General features: G+C 53.4%; 2 protein-coding genes across 3 annotated transcripts in view; both read left to right on the forward strand.

Annotated features, from left to right (window-relative positions):
* TIMP2 (TIMP metallopeptidase inhibitor 2) overlaps positions 1-25,389 on the forward strand; it is a 54,301-nt gene that overhangs the window by 14,003 nt on the left and 14,909 nt on the right. The window contains exon 2 of the mRNA XM_061389860.1: positions 23,556-23,656. Within this exon, the coding sequence (XP_061245844.1) occupies positions 23,556-23,656 (101 nt within the window). The remainder of the gene's footprint in view (positions 1-23,555; positions 23,657-25,389) is intronic.
* On the forward strand, positions 1,637-10,857 carry CEP295NL (CEP295 N-terminal like). 2 transcript variants are annotated; one of them, XM_061389853.1, is made up of 3 exons: positions 1,637-1,691; positions 2,669-2,811; positions 8,945-10,857. In XM_061389853.1, exon 3 carries the CDS (start codon positions 9,118-9,120, stop codon positions 10,792-10,794), a length of 1,677 nt encoding a protein of 558 aa, XP_061245837.1. In that variant the 5' UTR covers positions 1,637-1,691; positions 2,669-2,811; positions 8,945-9,117; the 3' UTR covers positions 10,795-10,857. The 2 variants fall into 2 exon arrangements, with proteins under 2 accessions (XP_061245837.1, XP_061245836.1); XM_061389852.1 differs by lacking the exon at positions 1,637-1,691 and having other exon boundaries at positions 1,727-2,811.

Consider the following 25,389-nt stretch of genomic DNA (forward strand, 5'->3'; position numbering starts at 1 on the left):
TCAAGGACTTCTTACTGAATTGTAAAATGTTCAGATAAAGGAGGAGGAATTAGACTTGCTTCTGAAATATGGTTTTCTAATTTTTCTGTGTTGAACTTGAATGACATGTGTTGTTTTTAAAAGAGTTTGCTGAAGGATGGGTCTGATTGTGGGCAACAGTGGGATGGGGCCCAGACTTTTAAAGCTGGTTTGGTCCACTTTCAGTGATGGGCCCCATGAAGAAGGGCCCACTGAGCAGAGCAGGATCATCCAGAGGGTGGGAACCATGTTCTCGGAATCACTAAGCTGGAGAGCCTGGGCTTGGGAGAAATGCCTTCAATGCAGGATCATCTGGAAGAGGATGCCAGTGGTGGCTGTGCTGGGACATTCTGGAATGCCATCAAAGGCCCCACAGGCTGTAGGTTTTAGTCGTATTATCTGCCCTCCCCCTGACCCCACTCCAAACTTGTCCCATGCTAAAGGTGAGTATCCATGACCTTGCTGAGAAGAGGCTAAGAGACTGGGCGCTGAGTATGCTCTGGGGAAGGAGAAATAGACATAAGATTTTTGTATCTAGGGGGCCTGGAAGAGGGACCCAGAAAGTGGGTGGGGTGGGTTGTGGTTGAGGGGTTCAGAGGCAGAAGTCCTCCCACCACGTGCCAGGTCAGGGACCAGATGACCTCTCCAGAGCCCTTCCAGCCCCACACAAAAGAGTTTCGTCCTTGGATCTGCTCTGCCTCCAAGATTCCAAGTTCCTGCTATTGACTTTGTCAAGAAACCAAACCCTGAGATCGGTTGCCATAACATCTCGGGACCAATATCACGTCCTCCAAACTAAATTTCTCAATTGTCATATTTGTGGTGAGTGCCCTTAGTCCTAGCCGTGAGGTCAGGCTTGTATGATTTCTTAATTTGGGTGCTCAGTGGGGGCCCCAGGCCAGCATTCCATCCTCCCACCTCCAGTCAGCTCGGCTCAGCAGTGGATCCTGGAGGGGCAAACGCCCCCAACCTGAGTGGGACCAGACACCCTCCCTGTGGGAGGAGGGGTGGCCAGCGTTGTCAGGGAACCCTGACCTTGAGGTGCCACAGCTCAGAAGAGAGACGCCCTGACGAGGACCACTGTGACCATGCTGTCAAGCTGGAACAGGAAGGGTTTTCTCCCTGCCAGGCCGTCTTTAAACATCGAAAGCATGCAAGCGCGCTCTCAACAGGCATCTTCATGGTGCCCCTCTGCCATCCCTCTGCCCATTGCCATCCCTCTGCTTGTTACCGGGCACTTCCCAGGTGGCACTGTTGGCAAAAAACCCGCCTGCCAGTGCAGGTAGACATAATAGACATGGGTTCAATCCCTAGTTTGGGACGATCCCCTGGAGAAGGAAGTGGCAACCCTCTCCAGTATTCTTGCCTGGAGAATCCCATGGACAGAGGAGCCTGGCAGGCTACATTCCATATAGGGTTGCAAAACGAGTCAGACACAACAGAAGTGACTTAGCACGCACGCATGCTGCTCATCGCCCCAGCTGTTTAAGCCAAGTCTTCTGTGATCAGTGGACCCACAACCGGTGTGCTGACACATGCTCACCCTCTGGCTGGCCCATCACTGTCCCTGACTTCACCCCTGCTCTGATGTCACAGCACAGCAGCTCTGTCGTTTCCATGGCAGCGGCTGCCAGAGTTCACCAGCTAGGGCGGGTACTGGGCTGCTGGCGAAGGTGGGGAGCTGCGATTCCAGCCAACTTTGGTCAGTGGGCCCCGGAAACCCTATGCAGACCACCCAGGGCCGAGGTTCTTGGGTCCGGCACCTTATCCATTGTGGGGGCGGTGTTCTCTCTGTGGCCAGTGGTTTGGTGAGCCTCTGAAGGGGGCCCTAGGAAGTGGGCCAATAAGGATGTCCAGGCCGCATGTCCAGAGGCTAACTGAAAGTCCTTGCACCACGGGGCTCTGCATCTACAGTTCGACTGGGGAGGATGGACAGTGGAAGCTAGTGGGACAGGGTTGGGAATGAATGTGGTGGTTTGCCGGGGGCGGGGATAGGTCATTATACAACAAGAACAGTTGTTGGCGTGGGGGACCCCTGACCTAGGCGGGGTAGCCACAGTCATAAGGTCAGAGGGAAAGCGATTGACATTATCAAGTGACATTTAGCTGGATCAGCCATAAGCAACCCCCCACGCAGCTAGCCTGGTGTCTCCCGTAATTTTGGAAGAGTCTATGCCTTATGACTCTCTTAATGAAGCTGGTTGGGAAGGTAACAGACACAATGACCTTGGCTTGTTCTCCTAAGAGGTTGGCTGCCTGGCCATCTCAGCTTTCTAGAACTGTCCTGGTCCTGAATGTGCATCAGGGAGATGGTTAAACATCCAGGTTTACAAACAGCACACCAGGAGAAACCTGTGGTGGGGCCTGGCCAGGACTCATGGTCTCTGTCCACGATCACCTCCTTGCCAGGTGATTCTGATACAGCTGGCCTAACACCCAGCCGGCTTTAGGAACCACCACTTAACTGAGGGAGAGTTGGGAAGTGAGCAAAGACAGAAACTTCTGGGCAGGGAAGTGAGCAAAAGATGGAAACTCTGGGCAGCACCCGGGGTGTCACGAAGTGTGCTTTTAGAGGCTAGAACTCAGAGAAATGGAGTTTAAAGATGTTTCTGATGTGTGTTTTATCCCGGCTTGACTTGGATGTTTCCAGTGATGGGTGTCTCACTACCTATCAAGTCAGCCCAATGATTTCAAGACAGCCCTGTAGAAAGTGCTGCTTTCCATCTTGGCCAATTTCTGCCTCCCTGTAATGTGTTCTCAGTGGTCTGGTCCAGGCATCTGGAGACACGCACAGTAAGTACCACCCTCTTTTCTAAACAGCTCGCCAAACTTGTGGGTGTTTCTGATAGTGATGAGCATCTGCCCAGATGGCTGTTGCTATTATCGTCCCCATCTTACAGGTGAACACACTGAGGCACCTAGGGTTAAGAAACATGCCCTAGGTCACACAACTGCTCAATACTCTGAACCACCAGAGTATACTGTTCTAGACTTTTCTACCACCTGCAAGCATCCCTCCAAACATTCTTGGTTCCATAGGGCTTTCCTTCCTATGACCTGTTTTTGTCTATTTTTTTCATTCTCCAACTTTGAGGCCCTCCTCATCCGTAAGCATTCTCTGTCTTTCTGAACCCTATCTGGGAAGAGACAGCCTCTCCCTTACTCAGGTTTTCTCCCTATCTAGTAAATGTGTCGTTCTTATTTAGTATTCATATATTTTTTATATATTGTTTTATTTATTTATTTAGGCTGCTCTGGGTCTTCGTTGCTGAGGGCTTTTCTCTAGCTGCAGTGCACAAGCTTCTTCTCGGTGCGTGGATTTCTCATTGCGGTGGCTTTCTTGTTGCGGAGCACAGGCTCTAGGCATTTGGGCTTCAGCAGTTGCAGCACGTGGGCTCGGTAGAGGTTACCGGGCTCTAGAGCACAGGCGCAGCAGTTGTGGCACGTGGGCCCAGTTGCTCTGCAGCATGTGGGACCCTCCCAGACCAGGGATTGAACCTGTGTCTCCTGCATTGGCAGGCAGATTCTCCACCATTGAGCCACCAGGGAAACCCTGCTGTATATTTTCTATTAGGTGAATTCCTAAACATTTCAGTAATTATATTTTGATTTTGAAACTTCCGGACTATTTTGTTTGGATCCTCACGCATCCTGTGGGGTGGGAATGGTGTGGATATTCTTCCAAGTACCTATTTCACGGGGCTGGGCTGGATCATTATCCTGCTTGTCTTTGGCACTTGTAGCAGAACAGGTAAAGATCACGTTGGCTGTTTTGGTGGCCACAGGTCTCTGCCGACTCTGAGCTCCTAGCTGGCTCAGACCCTCTCGTTTCCTGCTTTGCTTCTTTAGAAACTATGGTCTCCCACTTGGCACATGCAGGGTTGGACGTGGAGACCCACATGTGGGTTGTCAATGGGTTCCCAGGACACTTGGCCTTGTTAGATCTGACCAGGTGTTCAAACCTGTGCAAAATCTGAGCTGAAGCCTTGCATCCCAGCAGCATGGCTGGTGTTCCGTCTCCTTGTGGGTTATTGTGTGTGGGGATGTCCCATTCGGCGACAATGGACTTGGACTCAGACGCTTGTGCACTTGACTCATGGAGAGCCCATCAGAGCCCCAGACTCTGTTCAGTCTTCTGGCTTTAGACACAGTTTTAAGACACTTCTTTGTGTGAGTCCCAGTCAGTCCAGAGCAGTTTAGAAGCTGTATGAGAAAAGGGGGCTAAGACGCCGTCAGACCTCCCAGAAAGTTACAACTATGGAGGAAGCTGTGAAAAGGCGACTGAAATTATATTCTGGGGTTATTTCGTTCAGAGGAATTGTGTCATATATGTATGGTTTTTGATGTTGTTCTGTTCCCAAGTAGTATCCAGCCCCATGGACTACAGCCTGCCAGGCTCCTCTGTCCTCCACTATCTCCCCGAGTTTGCTCAAATTCATGTCCATTGAGTCAGTGATGTTATCTAACTATCTCATACTCTGTTGCCTCCTTCTCCTTTTGCTTTCAATCTTTCCCAGCATCTGGGTCTTTTCCAGTGAGTCAGTTCTTTGCATCAGGTGACCAAAGTATTGGAGCTTCAGCTTCAGTAACAGTCCTTCCAATGAATATTCAGAATATTCAGAAATGTTTTTTGAGGGGTCCTATATATCTTCAAAGCCCTTGAGGGATTTTCTATATTGTAGTTCTAAAGGTAATCCAGAGTTCTAAAAAGGTCAAGTTATATCTCTTCTGTACACTCAGGAGACAGAGAAATGTTTAACTTTACGCGTGAAAGAGCTTTAATTACATGGAAAGGTTCTCTCTGGCCATGCCAGTAATTGGGGGCCCTTTTATTTCTATTTTTAAATGTTTCAAAGAAAATGTGCTAAACCATGTCACCTGGGCGTTGAGTCTATGAGCCTTGGGAGAAAAGCCGGAGCATTTTTCTCGTTGCTGCGTAAATCAGGGGCCACCTTGTCAGGGAGGAGGAACCAGACCAGGTCTGGGAAAGGTGGGTGGGTGGCATGAGGAGGGGTTCTGTTCGAGGAAGAAGGACGGGATTGAGCACGGTGAAGGCACTGGACCTGCGTGGGGGGCGTTTGGGATGGCTCGGAGCCTGGCTGGCTGTGGAGAAGGGGGCAAGATCATGAACTGCCGGAATGTTCCCAAGCCTGCAGATCAGGGATCGACCAACTGACTCTGGGAGATGGTTAACCGAGCACATTCCTGGGCCCCCTTCCCACTGAGGCTGGGGTGGGATCATCAGTCTGAGGCAGGGCCCCAGAATCTGCATTTTAGCCAGTAGCTCGGGCGACCTTGATGCAGGTGACCTCACATCCTGCTTGGAGACTTGCTCTGCGGACCAGGGAGCTGGTTGCAGATACTGAAGGGACACAGCTGGCTGAGTCAGAACAGTGGCTGTAACCACAGTGCCGGGGAGGAGGGCAGGGGTGGCGTGGAGATGGGGGAGGTGACAAAAGCCTGGTTAGGAGGCTCAGGTGAGACCCTTCGATCCAGCCTGCCTGGCATCAGAGCCTCACCGCCTCCCTTGTGGTCACTATTCCTCCTCGTTGGACTGGGGTTGCCCTGGAGGCTCCGTTGAGGGGTTAGAAGGCAGGAGGGCTGCTGTGGGCCTGGGCACTTCCCGGTGGCCTGGGAGGGGGTCTGCCTTGGCTGAAGAGTCATCTGAGCCGCTGCCCAGGTGACCACCGAGGGCTGGCTCTGCGCACCAGGGACGGCAGAGGATGAGAGGAGAATGGGCCCAGTGTTCCTCACGGCGGCCGTGCTGAGCAGGCCTTCTGTAAGGACGGGGCTGTGGCTTCCTGAGGGGTTGAGGGTGGCGGTCACAGCCCAGCTCGTCCCCCTCTGGGGGAGCAGGAGCAGAAGACCCAAGGGAGAACTGGACGCCCAGAGCATTCTGGTCTGGTCAGTGAGCAGGGCAGGGCTTGGAGATGAGGGCCTCAGGGAGCTGGGGACATGGGCAGAGGGCCCAGGTGCATCTGCCAGTTGCTCTAGGGTTTTCAGTTCCTGAACAAGGGAGCTGACTAATTTCTGGGCTTTTTCCCCAAGGTCACCATCCAGATGTTATAGGTTTTCATCCATTTGCATGTCTCTAGGAAAATCAACTGGCCTGCACTGGGGCGCCTGCCCCAGCCGCCCTGGCTTGGGCTGTAACGGGGTGATTGAGTGGGTGGGGGCCCTCCAGAGTGGGAGACGCTCGTCCAGGTTATGCTGATCGTCACCCGTTAGCAGTGCAATTTACGCTGTTCTCTCCAGCTGTCTTCCAAGATGGACAAAGAAACCTTCACAGCTCTGTCTCTCTCCTCATCTGTTTGGACACCCCTATGGGCATTCCTGTGCTGTGCTCAGTTACTCGGTCATGTCTGACTCTTTGCAGCCCCATGGACTGTAGCTGGACAGGCTCCTCTGTCCATGGAGATTCTACAGACAAGAATACTGGGTGGGTTACCATGCCCTCCTCCAGGGGATCTTCCCAAGCCAGGGATCAAACTAAGGGCTCCCTCATTGCAGGCGGATTCTTTGCCGTCTGAGCCACCAGGGAAGCCTGTGGCCATTCCTAAGGGTAGGAAAAGCTGTCTCTGACGTTTGGGACTCAGATTCAAACCCAGCTCGTCCCTGTGAGCTGGGACAGTTACTCAGTTTCTGTGCTGCCCTTCTTCGTGTAGGGACATGATTTCCTTTTCCTTGGGTGTGTACTTAGGTAGATCTACTTTTACCTTTTACTTACGGCTGCACTGGGTCTTCATTGCTTGGCATGGGCTTTCTCTAGTTGCAGTGAGCAGGGGCTACCCTCCAGTTGCAGTGCTTGGACTTCTTACTGCAGGGGCTTCTCAGTTGTGGCACGTGGGCTTAGTTTATCCCGAGGCATGTGGAATCTTCCTGGACCAGGGATCAAACCAGTGTCGCCTGCATTGGCAGGCAGATTCTTAACCACTGGACCATCAGGGAAGTCCCATACATTTACCTTTGTATAACACTGCGAAACTTTTTCAGAACAGCTGCAGCATTTTGCATCCCCACCAGGAACCAGAAGCCTGTGAGGGTTCCGATGTCCCCAGGCCCTCGCCAACATTTGTCATTGCCTGTCTCTTTCATTGTAGCCATCCTAGTGGGTGTGAAGTGGTATCTTCATTTGGCATTTCCCTGATGAGGGTTGATGTTGACCATCTTGTTATGGGCTTTTATCAGCCATACATAAACCTTCTTTGGTGATGTGTATATTTCAGCCTTTTGCCCATTTTTAAATGGATTGTTTGTTGTCTTCTTACTGGGGTGTACGAGTAGTTTATACCAACTGATTCAGGTCTTTTGTTGAGTGTGTGATTTGCAGGTATTTACTTCCAGTCCGTGTCTTATGTTTATACCTATTAACAATGTCTTTTGAAGTGCAAAGGTTTTTAATACTGATGATGCCAAACTTATCAATTTCTTATATTGTTTTTGCTCTTGGAGTTATATCTAAGAATGTGTGCCTAGTCTGAGGTCAGGAAATTACACTTCTGCTTTCTTCTAATTGTAGCTTTAGACTTTACATTAAGGTCTATGATCCATTTGCATTAATTTTTGTATATGATATACAATTTTGTGTATGGTAAGACAGGGTCTAAATTAATCTTTTTTGTATGTGGATACCCGTGTCACTTTGGTTGAAAATATCAACCATTGTGTTTAACGCCCTAGCCTTCTCTTTCTCTCTCCTCTTGCTCATCATGGGGGTTGGCAGACTGGTAGAATATGGTATTAACCAGGTTTCCACATGTCTAACTGCATGATCACAGTTACCAAAAGCTGGTGGCTATGTGACCATTGGTCAAAGACGAGATGTCTACCTGAGCAGCAGCTGCCACTTGCCAGCTGTGTGATCTGGGTCAAGTTTCTCAGTTGCTCCCTGCCTCAGTTTCCCCACCTGTGAACCAGGGGTGCACAGGTTCATTCACCCTTGCACCCTCGATAACTCCTTACCTCCAGGGTTACTGGAAAAAAGACAAGTGGAGGGCAGCCCGCACAGTTCACGTTAGTTGTTCCAATTGATGCAGTGGGATTTCTGGGGACCACCATTACTTTGAGCTAAAATTTGCTCAGCCTGACTCCACCCCTCATACCCTAAGATGAAAGAAGGGAAGGGAATCCTACACAGCTGAAGTGGGCTCCGCCGTCCAGGAGGCGGCTCATGTAGCCCACAAATAATGGCGTTTTTGGACACCAGCTGTGAGTGGCCACAGGCTCCATACTCTTTTTTTCTGGTATAAATGCAGGTCCTTCTTTAGGAAGGTCTGGTGGAGCACGTGTCCCTGCCTGATGCCAAAGAGATGTGAAAAAAGAGATACCACCAGCTTAACCTCTGTTTGCACTGAATTTTAGTACAAACATTTGATCCGCAGTCATCTGTGCACCTCCCCCCACCCACGCGCACACACGCACACACCTTTCTTGCCGGGGTGTGTTCCTCCTACACTCCTTCCTCCTTTCATTTATAAGTAGCTCCCTCCAGAGGGCCAGGCATTTGCACACACCCCGCTGACCCGAGCCCTAACTCGTCTCCTAAGGTGGGGCCTTAACCTCAGCACTGTGGACATTGAGGGCCAGGTCCCTGCTAGTCGCAGGGCTGCCGTCCTGTGCATCACGGGCTGTTTCATAGCAGCCCTGCATCCACCCACTAGATGCCTGTAGCACTGCCCCCTCCTCCAGGTGTGGCAACCAAAACTGTCTCCAGAAATGGCCACACGTGCCCCTCTGAAGCAAAACCACCCTCTGCTGAGAATAGCTGCCCTGCAGGTCTTGTGTGGAGGCTTGTGAGACAGAAATCGGGAGCTGAGAACGGGCCCTTGCGGGTGGGGGTCTGGAGGACAGTCTGAAGGGACGGGTCACCTCCCCTAGGCACCCCCAGCCCGCCACACTCAGAGTCCCCCCTTTGCCTTGTCTCCAGGGTCTCGCTTTCCTTGGAACACTCAGGGCAGCTCTGTGCATCCTCCTTCCGGGTGGGCTTGACCCAGAACAGCCGTGGCAGCTGTGGCCTCTCGGCCCCTGGTGCCCTTGAACCTCCACTCTCTCGGTTCCTACCACCTTCTCTCCAAAGCTGTGTCTGTACAAGTCCCTGACATGCGAAGAAGCTCGGAGAGAGCTGCTCGACAGAGCCCCAGTCCCGACAAGGAAGCCTGGTTCTCGAGGCAGAACCTTTCGGACAGATTGCTCCAGGTCCGAGAGAAGGGAGCCCTGGCCCCGCAGAGAAGACAGAAGGACCCCCAGCAGCGGAAGACACAGCTGCTCCAGCGCTTGGTCGAGGAGCTGAAGGCAGAGTGGCCGGAGGCCCTGGACCAGCAAATTCGAGGCCTGGGGCGGCTGTACTTAGCGCATCTGTTGGGCTCGGGGGGCGAACGGGCCGAGGACCATGAACCCGACTCAGAGGGCTCGGCCCAGCGGGGAGCAGCCAGGTTGCCCAGGGCCAAGGGGAAGCACAGAGTGGCCGCGCGGGAGGAGAAGGGACGCAGGGAGGAGCTGGCCCGACGGCAACCCTGGTGCGCCACGTCCCGGAGGAGAGCAGTGGACCGAGAGAGGCAGGGGGCCTCCAGAGCCACAGGCCCATGTCCCCCTTCCCTGAGCCCCCCGGAGAGGAGCAAAGGAAAACGAGCGCCTTCCACGAAGACCGGCGGGGGCTGCCGTCATGGGACAAATGTGGAGAAGCTCTTGGCTGCCCCGGAGGGGATCAAGCGCCTGGAGGAACAGGAGAGTGACACAGCCAGGGAGGGCAGGAGGCAGCTGGGGAAGCGGCCAGCTCGTCGTCAAGGCCCGAAAAACAACTGTCTGGATCAGAGCCCCGAAGGCAAAGCCGACCACCTGGAACAGCTGTGTCCAGTCGGCTCGACCCACAGAAGGGGGGCCTCGCCGCCCGCGAAGCTCGGGAACAAGAGCAAGTGGCAGAGAGAGCTGGAATTTGCCTTCGAAGAGTTGTTTGATACCAACAGGAAGCTGAAAAAACACCTGACCTCGCAGCTGGATCTCAAGCCCGGGGTGGAGCAGAGCCCTGGGGAAGACCAGAACTTCAAGGAGGAGACGCAAGCACGGAGAAGGGAGAGCCAGAGAGAGAAGGTGGAAGGAGATGCAGAGATTCATGTGGTGTCTGCCGGGGAGCCCACGAATCCAGTGGGGATGGAAGCCCACCTGACGCCGTCCAGAACCAGCTTGCAAAAGTTTCTAAGCAAGCTCGAGAACCAGAAATACCATAGGATGGCCAAGGGCGTGGTTAAGAGCGACAGTACACTTTGGTCTCCTGGGGCAGGAACCTCTCTGGATGAAAAGGACTGGCTCTTCTGCAGCCCTGGATCCGGATGGGAACCGGCCCAACTGGATGCGCTGGTGCAGGGCTCCCTTCAGCTTCACCCGCAAGAACAGGCAGACAGGGTTGGCTTGATGGCAGCAATGCAGAAGCAGAAGATGCAGGTGGAGCAAAGAAGCATAAAGCAGCTGGACCTGCTCGAGCAGATCGAACACCACAAGGTGAGCTTGGAGGCCGACCTCCAGACGGAGCTGAAAGACGGCAGGAGGGGACAGAGGCAAGCTCGTCTGGTTCATCCGAAGCCTGACTCCCCTCCAGACCCAGAGAAGGAAGGCGGGTATGACCGCAGCCCCACTTCCCCCTCAGCTGCCATCGTCGACGATGACAGGCACAGTCAGATGATCCGTGACATTCAACAGCAGATTCTAGAGCAAAACAAGTTGCACAAGCAGTTTCTTAAAGAAGCCAGGAAACGCTTGCTGGAGTTTCAGAAAATATGTTAAAAGTGAGAGTCCCACCCATGGTAAATACATCACTGATAACTGGGCGTTCTCCCGGAACTGGTAGTACCCAAGCCTGTGCGATTGTATTTGCGTCATCTGCTCAGAAACCCATAGCCTCTTTAAAATGGGCCATCAGTCATCCTCCTGTGCTTTTGGCGCGAGTTCCTCTGCAGAAATCCTACTTACTCCCAATCTTGCCTTTAAAAACTAAGTCCTATTCGGAAAGAATCCTTAGCACGAAAATAAGAACCCGTGTAGGGCGCGGTATGTGGGTCTGGCCAGCGTTAGCCCAGAGGTGTGTCCTGGAGCTGAGGCTGTTTTCATGTACCGCGAGCGCAGATGGAAGTGCCAGGTACATTTAAGCGCTTCAGATGTTTTAGTCGAATAAACACTGGACTTTGAGGGGCATCCAAGGTCAGACGGGCGCAATTTCAAAAGATACATCATTGGTTGCTTAGCCAGTGGCTGAGACGTTCACGGAGAGGTCTAACGAAAATCTTTCCGTCTTTTCAAAGCAACGTCGTTTCATAGGACATCACTTGGTAACATTCTTGTAAATTTAATATTAGAAAGTGGCAGAGAGGGAGAGAAGGGGGTTGGGGCAAGAGGAAGAAAGAGGAAAGAGGAGAAAAGAAAGGGGAAATGCTTCTCAGTGACACAGCCCTACAGACTCCTTTGGGGCTGGCAGTGGTGGGGGAGGGAGGCGGCGGGGAATAGGGTGTCTGATCGGTTGCCTTTTTCCCAGCTGTACCCCTGACCCAGAAGCCTCAGTAGCCACAGAGACCCTACACTGGATGGGGCTTTATCTACCAGTTGCATACTTAGGGATTGGAATGGAGTGGACAAACCTTTTCTGCAAGGAGCTGAGAGTAGCATTCTAAGCTTCACTGGCCATATCGTCTCTGTGGCAACTACTCAATGCCTGGAAGGCAGCCATAGACTAAATGAATGGGTGTGACCGAGTTCCAATAAGACTTGATTTACAAAAATAAGGGGTAGGCAGGCTTTGGCCCTCAAGCCAGCATTAGCTGACCCCTGGGCTTAGCATATCAAGGAGATGGGCCTCCCTCCCTCCCTTCCAGGAACCTCAGCTGTCCTGAGTAGGAGCCCCTCTTCAGTCATGGTATGTGGGCATCACTGGGCCATCAATGGCCTTTTTAATCTTACGTAGTTTTGCACCATAGCCTAGCTGTAGTGACCAACAGGGAGTGAAGGCAGGGTCTGTTGGGACCCCAGCCTGCCCACATGTAGACGGTATAATGATCACCTGTGAGCCCACCATTCAAATCTGAGATCTGAAATATTTGCCGAAAACCAGCTTTATCTGTGTGCCGCTTCCCTCTTCTGTATGCTGTTCCTCCTTAGCTGTAGTGTGTATCCGCAGAACTTGGGAGTTGTCCCCACTTCACACACCAGAACACACCCTGTATTGTTCAGCTTTACTTAGGCTTGACCCCTATAAAAAGGATGTTACAGCACACGTGGTCTTTTGGAAGCTCTTTTGGACCCAGCGTAGTGAGTTCGTCCATCTCACAGGCAGGTGTCAGGTTTGCTGCTGCGTCACGTTATCGTGGGAGCCTCTGAGCCTCCTTCCCACCGCTGCCTGTTTTGGGCCAGTTCCCGAAATGAGAATAACATCCCTAATGCACGGGGGTCAAAAGGCCTGGCATCAGAAAGTGCTTTGGGGATGTGTGGCCACCCCAGCTGGGACGGAGGTGTGGGAAAGGTCTCCTTCCTCCTTTCCTTCCCATTTTCACCTCTTTTTTGCCTCTGGAAAATGTTGGCCTGACCTTGCACCATTTTTTCCTGTGCAAATATTGACTGGCAGACACTGCCTCACAAGCCTGGAGGTGAACAGTGAACAACACGCACACGGAAACATTACATTCTGGTGGAGGATACAGGTAACAAGTGACCACAGAGACTTAGATGGCGATGGAAGAATACTCAGAGAGGCGGGGTGAGTGGCCGGATGTGTGTCTCTGAGCATCCAGCCCCCAGCCCCTGAACGTGCCCGTTTGTATGGAGCAGTAATGGCATCCAGCAAGGTGTTTGGTGGGTTTTTGTGTTTTTTTTGGTTTTGTTTTAAAATCAATAGTTTTGAGTGAGGATCCTCCCACCATCTCATGTCTCCAGCATGTGGGTCTCTGTTGTCTGTGGCTTTCCCATTTGAGGTAGAGAAAATGTTTGATCCCAGCCCCATTTCTCTGATCTGCTTCTGCAAAGTCATGGGTCAGGGCTGCAGAGCCGCTCAGTGTGGTCTGAGTCCAGCGTGAATAAAAACAAAAGTCCTGGGGCTGGGAGACCTTTGTCACTCCTGGGCCAAATGAGGATTCCCCCCGGGGAGGGGCACAGGCCTTCAGCAGGTGCTCAGCCAGAACTCCGTCTGTCGCCATGGGATTGCCTCGGTCTGAGGGTGGAGGGGACACCCTGGGGTCACCGGGTTTAAAGCCGTGGCCACGATGGGACCCAAACACTGAGTAATGGTGTTCTCCTGACTCGGCCTGGAAGCCACAGTCTGATGAAGGGGCAAGCCTGCCTTTGAGTGCGTTATTTTTGTTTCCACTTTCAAAGGTCATGTTTGCGCCTCGTGTGTTCTAGGTGAGGAATCGTCCCCTCTTGGCCACACTTGAGCTAAAAGTAGGTGTCGGGGAAGGGCAGTGAGACATGGTGGAGGGTGACTCATCTGTGCCCGGACGGTCCCTCCCACACTGTCCCCCAGCAGCTGTATGAGACACCTTGCCCTTCTCCACCTGACCTGCGGAAGACCGAAGCGGGGTGGTCTAGAGCACTCTCTTGCCCGGACCAGCAATGTGAGCAACAGAACAGCCCTCCAGGACCACCTCCCCCCAAACAGGTGACCCTCCAGTGGTTCCCAGCAGAGGCGTCACCGGTCACTTTGATCTCAGTGGTGTCCCAGGGGCCCACTGTGGCGTCTGCGAAGACACCACCTTCACTCCTTGTTGGTCACTTTGATGCGACCGGATGCAGGTGCCAGGGACCCTGGGGCAGCGCCCCCAGGACAGTTTCCACCCAGTCCTTCCAGAGAGCAGTGGGGACCCCGACATGGTGGCTCCTCCTAGGGGGTCCTCCCTCCTTCCCCCATGGGCTCTTCCTCTCTGAAATTGCATCTTCTAGAACGTTCCCCTGGTTGTGTGCTTCCATCCCCACACTTGGGGCAGCTTCCTTGTTCCTGTTTCTCTCTGGGTCATCAGGTCACGTCCTTGCAGCCAGATGGTGGCCCCTGGGGAAGGCCTCCATGGCCGATGGGCTGGTGGACAGCCCCGTCCCCCCCGCCCGTTTGCCCAAGCAATCTACACGGGGCAGGCAGCATCTGTGGTACCTGTCACAAGGTCCACTCTCCACGGGCACATGTGAGCCGGCAGTGACGGATAAGAAGCGGGACAAGGGACAGCAGTTCAGCCGAGATGGCGGGACAGGTCCTGCCCTGGTGGGGCCAGGGGGGCACCCTTGGTTTTGGATGTGTCCCCGCATTCCGTGGGTGCCGCCCTGGGGGTCCTCGTGCCTGTCCCCTCCCCCATCCAGCCAGGTGCTGGGTTGCAGCGTGCACGAGAACATCCAGAAACTCAGAAATGTAAAATGACGGGAAGATAGGTTTTTAAAATTGAGGCGTGGGGCAGGGGTGCCTCTTCCGGTGAGCCGAAGGAGGCCATAAGGAGCGGCCACTTCTTGCCTCCACGCTATTTACTCTGTAACAGGATGGAGAGTCGATGGCAGAGCGTAGCCTACCCTCATCCCGGCCTGGAGACGAGGTGGGGGGGTGGATTGCACCCCACACACCACCCACTCCAAGGGGCAGGTGAGCTAAGCTCACGAGGACTAGCTGAGGAGTGGGCGCATGACCTCCCAGCCCGCTCGCCCAGAATCCCTCCACACTGGCAGCTGGAGGTGTGGTCCTGGGATTCCCGCCTTCCCATCCCTGCCCCTGGCTCCTGAGCAGTGCGGTGCGTCAGGGTCAGCCCACAGACCACGTGCTTCAGCATCCCACGCCAGGGCCGCCGCTGCAGCAGTGTCCACGCGGATGGGGCCTGAGCCACCGGCCCTCTGTGTGTGTTCACACCCTAAAGTGAGAGCTGCCCAAGGTCCCGGCCCACCAGTGAGGATGCGACCTTTGTCTGCTGCCCCTTGCTTCTCTGCTGTCCATCCGGCCCCTTCCTCAGCCTGCGGGCGGGGAGGGATGAAGGCAAGGCGGGGTAGCCGAGAGTCCTCCCAGCGTCTCTCCCAGCCTCCCACTGCCCCCTGCCCCGCCCAGTCCTGCTCCTGCCCCCGCTCAGGGCTCCAGGCTTGGGTTTGCAGGGCTGAGCTTGGCTCCTCCTCAGGGTCTTGGCGGAGAAAGTGCAGAGCAGCAGTTCCCTCCACAAAGCCGCACTGTTCTCAGCAAATCCTCCCAGGAGCGGGATGCATTTTTTTCAAGTGATTCAGCAGCACGTGAATGGGAAGGGCCCCGAGCCCAAGGCTTAGGAGACCGTGATCAAGGCCTCTGGCGTGAGATCCCGCTGGGCCGACAGCAAGAAAGGAGGAAGGGTGGTGGGGCTTGAGTCTCGGTTCTATCCGGGTCCTGGAGCGGGGGGCGGTCAGGAGGGCAGCTTGAAGTGGGGCAGTGAGGCCTGCAGCGTGTGTCTGCATGGCAAGGCTCTCCTAGAGTTGCTTCTCTCCTGCTTCCCAGGGGAGCCAAAGCAAACGAACAGAAAATGGAGATGGGCGAGCTGGTCTCCATGGAGACGGGGCATCCAGTGGACAGCCGCTCACGTGTGTGTGCTAGAATCTTGAGCAACAAGGGCGGGCCTGGCAGATCCTCAGGTAGCAGGCTCTCAAGCAGCGTGGACCAGGGCTGGGGCTGTGGTGCTATTTCCTGTTGTCTGTCTGCACCATCCCTGCCCCACCCTCGATTCCCGAATAAACACATCTGCGATGAGCAGTTATCATTCCAGGAGTTTTTGACCTTGGCCTGAGTCATGCTGGCCAAGTCTTGACCTCACCCTAGAGAGCCCAGCCCTGCTCTGCCCTGGACATCTGTTGGCTCCTGGAGTTGGGGAGGTCTGGGAAGCTTTGGGGGACCTGGTGGTGGGGGCAGGGTGCGGTCTCTCACAGCTGCTGCAGGGACAGACGAAACCCTCAGTTGCCTGCAGCATCTCAGGGCTGTTTCTGATTACTTCATTTCCCTGAAAGCAGCGAACTTTGAGGTCTCCCCCAGCCGGACTGAAAGGGGCCCGGCCTTGAGGCCAGGGAAGGCAGAGCTGAGTACCCGGGGAGAGCTCCCAGGGCTGTGTCCACCAAGGGACATCTGGGAAGGTGAGGGCTGGGTGCACAGTGAGGCTGGAGGGGAGGTGGGGCTGGATGCTCCCAGGGATTTCCAGGCACCAGGCCAGCGCTGACGTCATGCATTCCTGTGACATCTCCCAGGACCCGCAGCCACACCCTGTTTCCGTGTGCTGTTTAGTAGGGAGGGGCGTGGCCCTGAAACGTGGGGCATCAGAGCAGTCTGCAGTCCCTGTGAGCATGACCCTGTCTCTTAAGTCACCATCTACCCTCCCCCCATTGCCACTCCAGCCAGAGAAGTTTGTCTCCCCTGCCCCCACTAAACAAGCAGATGCAACCCCATTCCCAAGGCTCACAGCGTCTTTACCACACACCCCACGGCCCCCTGAGATGATTTAGTTACATGCAAGCAGTTAGAACCCTTTCAGTAATACCAGGCCACAGCTCTGAAAAAATATAATCATTCCATTACAGCTTCACAGGGCAGAGCAGCCAACTGTGTGTCTGGGATGGTAGATGCAGGAAGAGGGTGCCCCTCGCTCTCCTGACTCTAGCCTCAAAGGTTAGTGGCAGCTAGGATAGAGGTGCCCCCGTTCACATCCCCCTGAGACTTGGAACACGTTCATCAATCAAAGGTTAAGGGGCCTCAGCCAGGTCAACCAGCCTACAGTGTCACTGTGTTCACCCAAAAGGGACAGGAGACCGTCAGCTAAAGTGGCAGCCCCAGGATGTCACTGCAGGGATTAAGCAAAGACTTCGGTGGCTCTGTGATTTGAGGGTATAGATGTCTACACTCGAGGTGCCCATTCTCCAGTGAGTGTAGACAAAAGTGTGGAATCCTCCAGCCCCCTCCCAAGTACCCCAGTGGAGCAGAGCACAGCTGGAGAGTGGGGGTCTGGAGCCCAGCCTGAAATGAGTGGGGGCTAGGAAGGACTGATGCTGAAGCTCCAGTACCTTGACCACCTGATGCTAAGAGTTGACTCATTGGAAAAGACCCTAATGATGAGAAGGATTGAGGGCAGGAGGAAAAGGGGGCAACAGAGGATGAGATGGTTGAATGGCATCACGATTCAATGGACATGAGTCTGAGCAAACTCAGGGAGGTCGTGAAGGACAGGGAAGCCCGGCGTGCTGCAGTTCACGGGGTTGCAAAGAGTCAGACATGACTTAGTAACTGAACAAGGTCCCGTCTGGAGCAAAATTGTTTCTATCTGAACTGTTCTGAAACGGTTGCTGTGTAATTCTTCCCAGAGACAAGCAGATGGACCAGGCGACCCTTCTGTTTGCAAACCAGGGCTCCCATTCCAGGCACAGCAACAGAGCGGCCCCCCATCCACTCTTGACTGGGGCCAGTAGGGTCTTTGGCTGATGTGCTGGCCAAAGTCCCCTGACCCCTCCCCTGCAGTAGGTGACTCTCAGGCCATGTGTCCCTCACCAGGGGGACCACTGGGCATTTTCCATGTGACTGTGAGCAAGATTGAAGAGCAAGGCAGTGGGGTCCTGGTTAATGCCATCTCCCTGGGCAACCCTCCCAGGTCCAAGCAGAGGCTGCGGTAGGTGCGCTGGCCTGGGAGAGGACTGGTGGCTTCTGTAGACACTGAGCCACCCTTGTCAGCTTGAGTCAGTACACACGTAAGGTTCAGATGGTTCAGGCCGGATTTTGACCTTGTATTTAGATGGATGTTTTTCCGAATCCTGGAGATGCCCACAACTCTTCCAGGCAGACCCGTGATTTTTTTATTAAGCTGGAAGCTGTGCAAGGGCTGGCACTGGGCGCTTGGGATTCAGGGATGTTGAGTGTGTTGGGGCAAGGCTGTGAACATTTACGAGTCAGAGTCCTGACATCCAGGGGCTTACCGTGCTCTGGGGTCGGGAGCCCATGTTGACAGAGTGGCCTCACTGGGAAAGGTCCTTTAGTACATATACGTAGCATATGGGGTGCCTCCAGAGAGCATTTGGGCCCGTGGCAAGACAAGATAATTCAGTTTATTTCAGTGTGAAATAAATGAATTTCAGAAAGGCAGTTCTCCTTGGGGGGTCTGGCTTCCCCACAGACTATGTCCTTGGCTTATTCTTAGCCTCCATTGCTTCCCCGATAAGGTCCGCAAACACTGGAGGATTCACGTCAGTGGGAGAGACTTGAATCAACATGGGCCGGTCAAGTGTGCTGTTCTTCTGGCCACACCATGTGCTGGGGACACCCAAGATTTCCTGCCCGTCCTCTCCGTGTCCCCTCCCCGGCTCCCCACCCAGGGCAGTGGCACAGTCTGGCCTCCGTTGGTTTTGCCTGGGCTGTCGTCATCTCTCCAAGTCTGAACGTCGCCTGTGTTCCTTGGATGGTCATCCGCAACCTTGACTTTCCATCCACTCCGTTCTTTTCCATCCCATATCTGGCTGGGCGGACTAAGGATTGTTTTTGCAGGCTCCTAGTGGGGGAAGTGACGTCGTGTGGTGTCCACAGCCCAGGGGTGGGGCCGGGTGCTCTGCGGTCGCGTGTGCTTTGAATTAAGTCCACGGTTGTGCATTCCAGTAGCCAACATCTGGCGGTGAATTCATCAGCCAGCAAATCACCCTTGATCTCAAACCCAGATGTTGTGTTCACAGCCGAAGGGAAAGAAACAGAAATTTGAGCAGCCTGGGGAGAGGCCATCATTTTGGGGTGCAGAGCAGTCAGAACAGGGATCTTTGTAAAGACCCTCCCTCCTGCTGCTGCCTTTGTTTCTTGAGGGGCAGAGTGGTGGAGCAGAGCTGTCTGCTCGTGGGGGTAGACAGGACATAACCTGATCCCCAGCCCCAGGGCCAGACATTGGGCTCAGCACGCAGCAGGTGTTTGGTAAACAGGAGTTCATGCCTCGATTTTAATTTCTTCCCGGATTCTTTGGGTCTCTTCGCTACTCCCCAGCCCTGTCCTTTGGGCCTGGGTGTCAGAGAGGCCCTTCCCTCACTTGGAGTGGCTCCAGTCCAGAGCTCAGGGTGATGCCATCGTTCTGGGTGCAGGAAACGTGTTTCTGCAACGTTCTCCTTGTGTCTTCCTCTGTCTGCCGTTGGCAGGTAGAGATGGTGCTCCTCTGTTTTCCAGCCCATCATCCATCTGTCTTGCCTGGGTTGGATCTTCTTGAAGGCAAGCTTTCTTACTGAAGACTTTCCCCTATCTTGCACCTTTTTCCCTTTGGACAACAGAATGGGGGTCCGGGTTTGTCCTTAAAAGGTAGCCCAACTCTGAGCTTGGCAGGGAAGACAGTCCCCACTCTGACTCGTGCTGGGGGCAGAAAGCTGAAGGTCAGGATGTCCGTGGCTGAGCTGGCTGGGGTCCACTGAGATGCCATCTCGCCCTTCCTCTCATGTGGGGCCTAGACATCTGTTTCCCTTTGGGTCTGCTATCTGTAGCTTGCCCATGGGATCCTCTGGTTGTAATCAGTTCCTTTGCCAATACTTACATGTGTCTCCCCACCCCCACCCCATGCAGAGGGTGCTGAGCCCAGATGGCACCTCGCATCCAGGTGGACAGGAGTGTGCCCAGCTTCTCTCCTTCGTGGTTGGAGGGTGTTGATGCTTTGGGGAAGGTTTTCCATAGAACTGAGCTCTTTTTTCTCTCTTTCTTCTCACTTTCTTTCCTTCTCTTTGTCTTTCATTCTGTAAAACATTGAGACTCAGTTCACAGACCCTGAAGAATCTGAACTCCTGTTCCGTGGTGACAAGCTCAATCAGAGATCCTCCCCACCCCACCCCCGACCTCCCTGCCGGGAGCTCAGGGGCCAGTGAACATTATAGGCTTAACTCTCTTCTTTTCTGACAATTTTTTGAAGACGAGCATGTGGTCTGTAGCCGCAGAGCAGGTCCTCCAGGAAGCTGTTACCAGACCCAGATCTGGCGTCCGCGATGCCCAGGGTGGGTTCCCTGGGCCTGAGCAGTGAGTGTGGTGCGGGTCTCCTAACTCCTCGCCCCCCTGGGGAGTGAGAGAATCGGTGCCATTCTTCCCCGTGGGGCTGTGTTTGCGCTGAGCTGCGCATGCATTGTGTGCCAGGCATCTCTTAGGCCCAGCTCTTCCTCCCCTCCCTCACCCTGAGGGTGTGCCCATTCTGGCGATGGTGGTGTTTCTCTGTTTCAGAAATGAGTAACTGTGTCCCAGCAAGGCCAGGGAGCTTCCCTGAGGCTGTGTCGCAGGGAGGGGCTACGGCAGGATGGAGTTCTGGTGCTGCCTACTTTCAAATAAGGACCCAGACTGCCCGAGAGCTTTAGGAGCTTTTACGAGAGAAAAATGCATGGACCTTATTGTGTGGAATGGAATGGGGTCTCTTGGCTATTTGGGAGTACTTTTTGCTTATTTTCCTTTAAAAAAAAAAATTGGTTTCAGTGTAGTTGATTTAAGTGCTGTTAATTTCTGCTACACAGCAAAGTGATTTGGTTATATTATATACATTCTTTTTCATATCCTTTTCCATTAATGATTTATCACCAAATATTGAATATTATTCCCTGTGCTGTATAGTAGGACCTTGCTGTTTATCCATCCTGCATATAATAGTTTACATCTGCCAATTTCAAATTCCCAATTCCTCCCTCCCCCCACACCCCTCCCCCTGGACAGCCAGAGTTCTGCTCTCTCTGTCTGTGTTTCATAGATATTGTTCATTTGTCTTTTTTTTGGATTCCACATGTAAGTGATATCATATGGCATTGGTCTTTTTCTGACTTGCTTCACTTAGTGTGATAATCTCTAGGTTGATCCATGTTGCTGCGAATGATGTTATTCTTTTTTATGGTTGAGTAACATGGATGAAATGCTACTCATCCTTTCATGTGTCAGGGGACATTCGGGTGGTCTCTGTGTCTTGGCTACTGTAAATAGTGCTGCTTTGAACATGAGGGAGAGTCTGTGTATCTTTTTGAATTTCAGTTTTATCCAGATATATGCCCAGGAATAAAATTGCTTGATCATAGGGCAACTCTAAGTTTTAGTTCTTTGAGGAACTCCATCCTGTTTTCCATAGGGGCTGCACCAACTTACATTCCCACCAGCAGGGTAGAGGGTTCCCTCTTCAGCATTTGTTATTTGTAGACTTTTTAACGATGGCCCTTCTGACTGATGAGTGGTGTTACCTCATGGTAGTTTTGACTTTTTGCTTGTTTTCTGATGGTCAGCAGAGTGTTCATTGAACACCTGTGATGCAGTAAGCATTGTGCAGAGTGCTGGGCCTCTGAACAATAGTACCAAGCAGCTTCAAAAAGCACGCAGGGCTGGGTACACCATAACACAGTTCGGCATTGCTTCTTGTAGACTCATGATCTCCTTTGGATGTTCCTGGTTCATTTGATAGCGTGCGCTGAGGACGACACTGTGGAAGAGCAAACTTGAGACAGACTGATCTGATGTTTGCTGATGCGCAGAAAAACTTCCGTGTAGTGTGGCGATAAGGTATAGACTAGGCAGGCTGTAAGATGGACCAAGACAAACCTCACCTGTGTTGCCATCCAGTTATCTCAGGTTCAGCTCAGCAAATAGAGCTAACTGTTCTATGGTTAGAACATAGCTTCTGCCTGTTAGATGCTCCCTGGTCTCTGTGTAAACAAGGGCACAGGTGTTTATAGCAAAATGGATGAGAGGTGTGGGATATACATCAGGTGCCACAAGAGGACAGGATTTCCCGACGGAAGATGGAGAAGGGCTATTTCAGCTGGGTCTTGAAGGATGAATAGAAGTTCTCCAGGCAGAGAGGAGATGGCATTCAGGGCTGAAAATATGGACACCTCTGGGCAGGTTCAGATTCAGGAAGTATTATGGACTGGCGGAACAAACAAGAGCGGGTGACCCCCAAGGCAGCCAAAATAGTCACTGGCTGGTGCCAGGTTGCCAGGAGGATGTTTAGAGGGCGGCAGCGGGCGGCCAAGGAAGATGCTTGAGCTGGATGGGGTGTGGCCATGAAAAGGCAACACGTGCTGGGGTGGGAAGATGGGTGGAGGGGTGGGAAGAAACGCTGAGATCAGGACGACCTGCTACAAGGGCAAAGCCCTCTGTTCTGGCGTGGCCCACCGCTTGGCATTTCCTGGATGTGGCTTCGTAGGTTGGGGCCTGGCTCAGCCTGGGAAACAGGAACCTGTGGCCTCCACCAGTCATGACTCAGCGCCAACAGAAGGAAAAATAAGGATGGCTTTGCGCCGGGGCGGGGAACTGGAGCTGGGGCGGGGCACTGGAGCTGGGGCGTAGGGCTCTGGTGCCAGGCTGGGATCCAGAGAGCATCTGGGGGATCCAGAGGGGTGGGCACAGATGGGGGTCTGTGTCCTGGACCTCCCTGCTCTGTAGGAAAAGACCGCCCTGACCAGGGGCTCTGGAATTCCAGCCGCTCACTGGGGTGGAGGGTGGGAGGCTCCTCCAAGCCAGGCCCTGTCTGTTCCTTGTTTCTCTATCTTGCTCACACCCATGCTCACGTGACACTCATCCACAGTGACCCTGAACAGCCAAATCTTGAAGGACAAAGCTTTTAAAGCCATTAGAATGGCCTGTGCCCCAGCTGACGAGCCTCAAAATGAAAAAAGGGAGGGAGGGCTCTGCCCAAGTGACAGCGTGAGCTGCTGATCCCCGCCTGTCAGGTTACAGGGCAGAGCAGGGTCCCGGCTTAATTGCTGGTAGGAAGCCCTGGGTTGCAGGGCCCGCGAGCAGCCTCAGGCCTTGGGGAACATTCCGGAACCTTCCCAGCCTGACCTCTTCCCCTCTCCTCCATCTCGTGTCAAGGTCCAGGACCATCCTTCTTTGTGTTTTGGCCTTTTCCCTCGGCATCTGTCCCTTTTTTCTGCCACGGATGCTCTCAAATGTTTCCTTCTCCGTTCCACGCACTTTGGGTTAAAATGTTTGACCTTTCTCTGCCATTGCCTCTGATAGAATGTGTGTTATTACAAAAAGCAGCCCCAGGATGTTTCTCAGGGACATGCAGAGGACGGATTCAGAGGCTGGCAGGATAGACTTTTTTGATGTCAGACCCCCAACCTAAATATGATGGGGCCTGTTGCAGGAAGGTAACTCCCTCTCTACCTTCAGCCTGAAAAAGCCTGACTGACCGTAGGCTATGGGAGGAGGCGGGCAGGGTAGGACTTTCACCATCCTCAACTGCGTGAGCAGGATGGCAGGCCAGTCAGTGTGCTCATCTGCTTTCCCAGCCACCGGTACGTACACATTGGAGAGAAAGGGAAAAAAGCCCCAGAGTCCCATCGTGTGAGATCCACAGTGATCCGTGTTCAAATCAGTGATGGCTTCAGCCACCCCCAGGTCTTGAGGGACAAGAGCTGCTCTGGGGTCCTGTCAGCAGAGGGCTCTGGCGTCATTCCTGGTCTGCCCCCTCTGGATGGGGTCCAGTGCTGTGCCCAGGCTGGGATTACCTGCCCTCGCCTCCCGCCTCCCTGCTGCCACCTCCACCCTGCCGCCCCAACCTCGGAGCCAGGACAGTCTTGCGGGGGACTCTGCTCACCTTTGCATCTTTGTTTTGCAGTGATCAGGGCCAAAGCAGTCAATAAGAAGGAGGTGGACTCTGGCAACGACATCTACGGCAACCCCATCAAGCGGATTCAGTATGAGATCAAGCAGATAAAGGTAATGGTGGCCATCCTGGGCTTGCTGTGTCCGGCAGAGCCGTGGGAGGTTTGGGAGCACGGCAGGGTGTCCCGCTGTCTCAGTGCACCTCTAGGTCCCTAGAACTGGCCCAGCCATGCATGGGGCGGACGGTGAGGAGCAGGGGCGTCAAGCTGCAGGTGGATCTGATTCTCCTTAATCTGTAAATGCCAGAGAACTTGGGTGTACGTGGTATATTCCCATTGGCTCAGTTCTTCCATAAATGTGTTATCTTCATTCTGATGGCTATAAATCAGTGGCAGAGCTTCAGTGTTAAGTCACCAACTTCACAGCTTCTGTGGAACATTCCATGAGTGCCTCTCTGCCTCTTCCATGGTGGGTGGGTTCATAGGCAGTGGGAACTTGGCCATTGTTTCTGGGAGCCCACAACCAACAGGGCAAATGACCTAATTCCCCAAAAGTGCGAGTGGGCTCCGGTCTTGCCTGGTTAGCTTTACTTTCAAGAGGAGTGAGGATTTGGAGAGAGGCCGGCTCCTATGGAGAGATGTGCTGGGACATTACCTAAGAGAGGGGACTTAGGGAAGAAATGGACTTGGCAGCCCAGCCGGTGATGGAGAAGATGCTTTGCCAGGCCGGATAGGACCAGAGGCATTGAGAGCTGTAGACCCAGTGGGAGGTGACTGGTATTTGTCAGTTTTTCAGAATGTGGGTTGTGTTTAAGGTAATATGGCAAGGAGCCCATATTTGGGAGGGAGGGAGGGAAGACACGGGGCAGGTTGGGAGGACAGGACCGGTGCAAATGGAAGGTTATTACTGACAGTAACTAATGGAAAAGACTGTGATACTGGAAAGATTGAAGGCAAAAGGAGAAATTGGTAGCGAGGACAAGATGGTTAGATAGCATCACCAACTTAATGGACGTGAATTTGAGCAAACTTGGGAGATAGTAAAGGACAGCGGAGCCTGGCTTGCTGTAGTCCATGGGGTCGCAAAGAGTCAGACATGACTGAACAACAACAAAACTTGGTCTGTAAGAGGGAAGAAGATTCTAGGCTGTAGCTGGAGAGACAGCTTTGTGACCTGGTTAGTCATTGTGGCCGTCCATATTGTTACAAAAATAGAAAATACATGTTACCAGAAGGTCAGCGAAATGCTTAATCATTATGTCTGTGTCATTTAAAGGGGTGCCCCGGTCTCTCAGTGCCAACGTCTCTATTTATGAAGCAGTTAAGACAGTATCTCTGCTCTAATGACCCACTGTGGGGTTATGAAAAGGGAGGTGTTGACACCGAGGCAGCACTTTCAGCCCTTTGGTGACAGACATCATTCATAACCTTCCTTGGCATGGGTTGGGGTATAGCTCTTGCAGAGCTGGTTCATTGTGACATTGGGATGACCCTGTTCCATTTGGGTTTGCTTCTTGAAGCTCTTCCCTCCCCCCAAACCAAACAATACCATTAACCTGGGTTTAACCACGCAGCAAGAGTCCTGACGCGGTTCGTGTGGAATTGTGGCGCCTCAGTGGTGTGTGTTCCACGGTGCTGTGTGGCCGCCTGTGTTGTGTTGGTCCTGGCATGTGTGCCCTCCCCTTTCACCAGGCTGCAAGTGAGCTGTACCCCTAAAATCGGAGTGGAGGGCAGTTCTCAGCCCACACTCACGTCCCCGCCTGTCACTGGCCCTGGTGGGGCAGCAGGAACCCCCTGGCTGGGGCTTTCTCACTTCCTGCCCAGATGCTGGAACAATGCACCCCTTCT

The sequence above is a fragment of the Bos javanicus genome, chromosome 19 (genome assembly GCF_032452875.1).
Source record: "Bos javanicus breed banteng chromosome 19, ARS-OSU_banteng_1.0, whole genome shotgun sequence".
NCBI lineage: Eukaryota > Metazoa > Chordata > Mammalia > Artiodactyla > Bovidae > Bos > Bos javanicus.

Bases quoted from the DNA above. Each gene is read 5' to 3' on its own strand.
- CEP295NL (XM_061389853.1), top strand. From the start codon at position 9,118: ATGCGAAGAAGCTCGGAGAGAGCTGCTCGACAGAGCCCCAGTCCCGAC.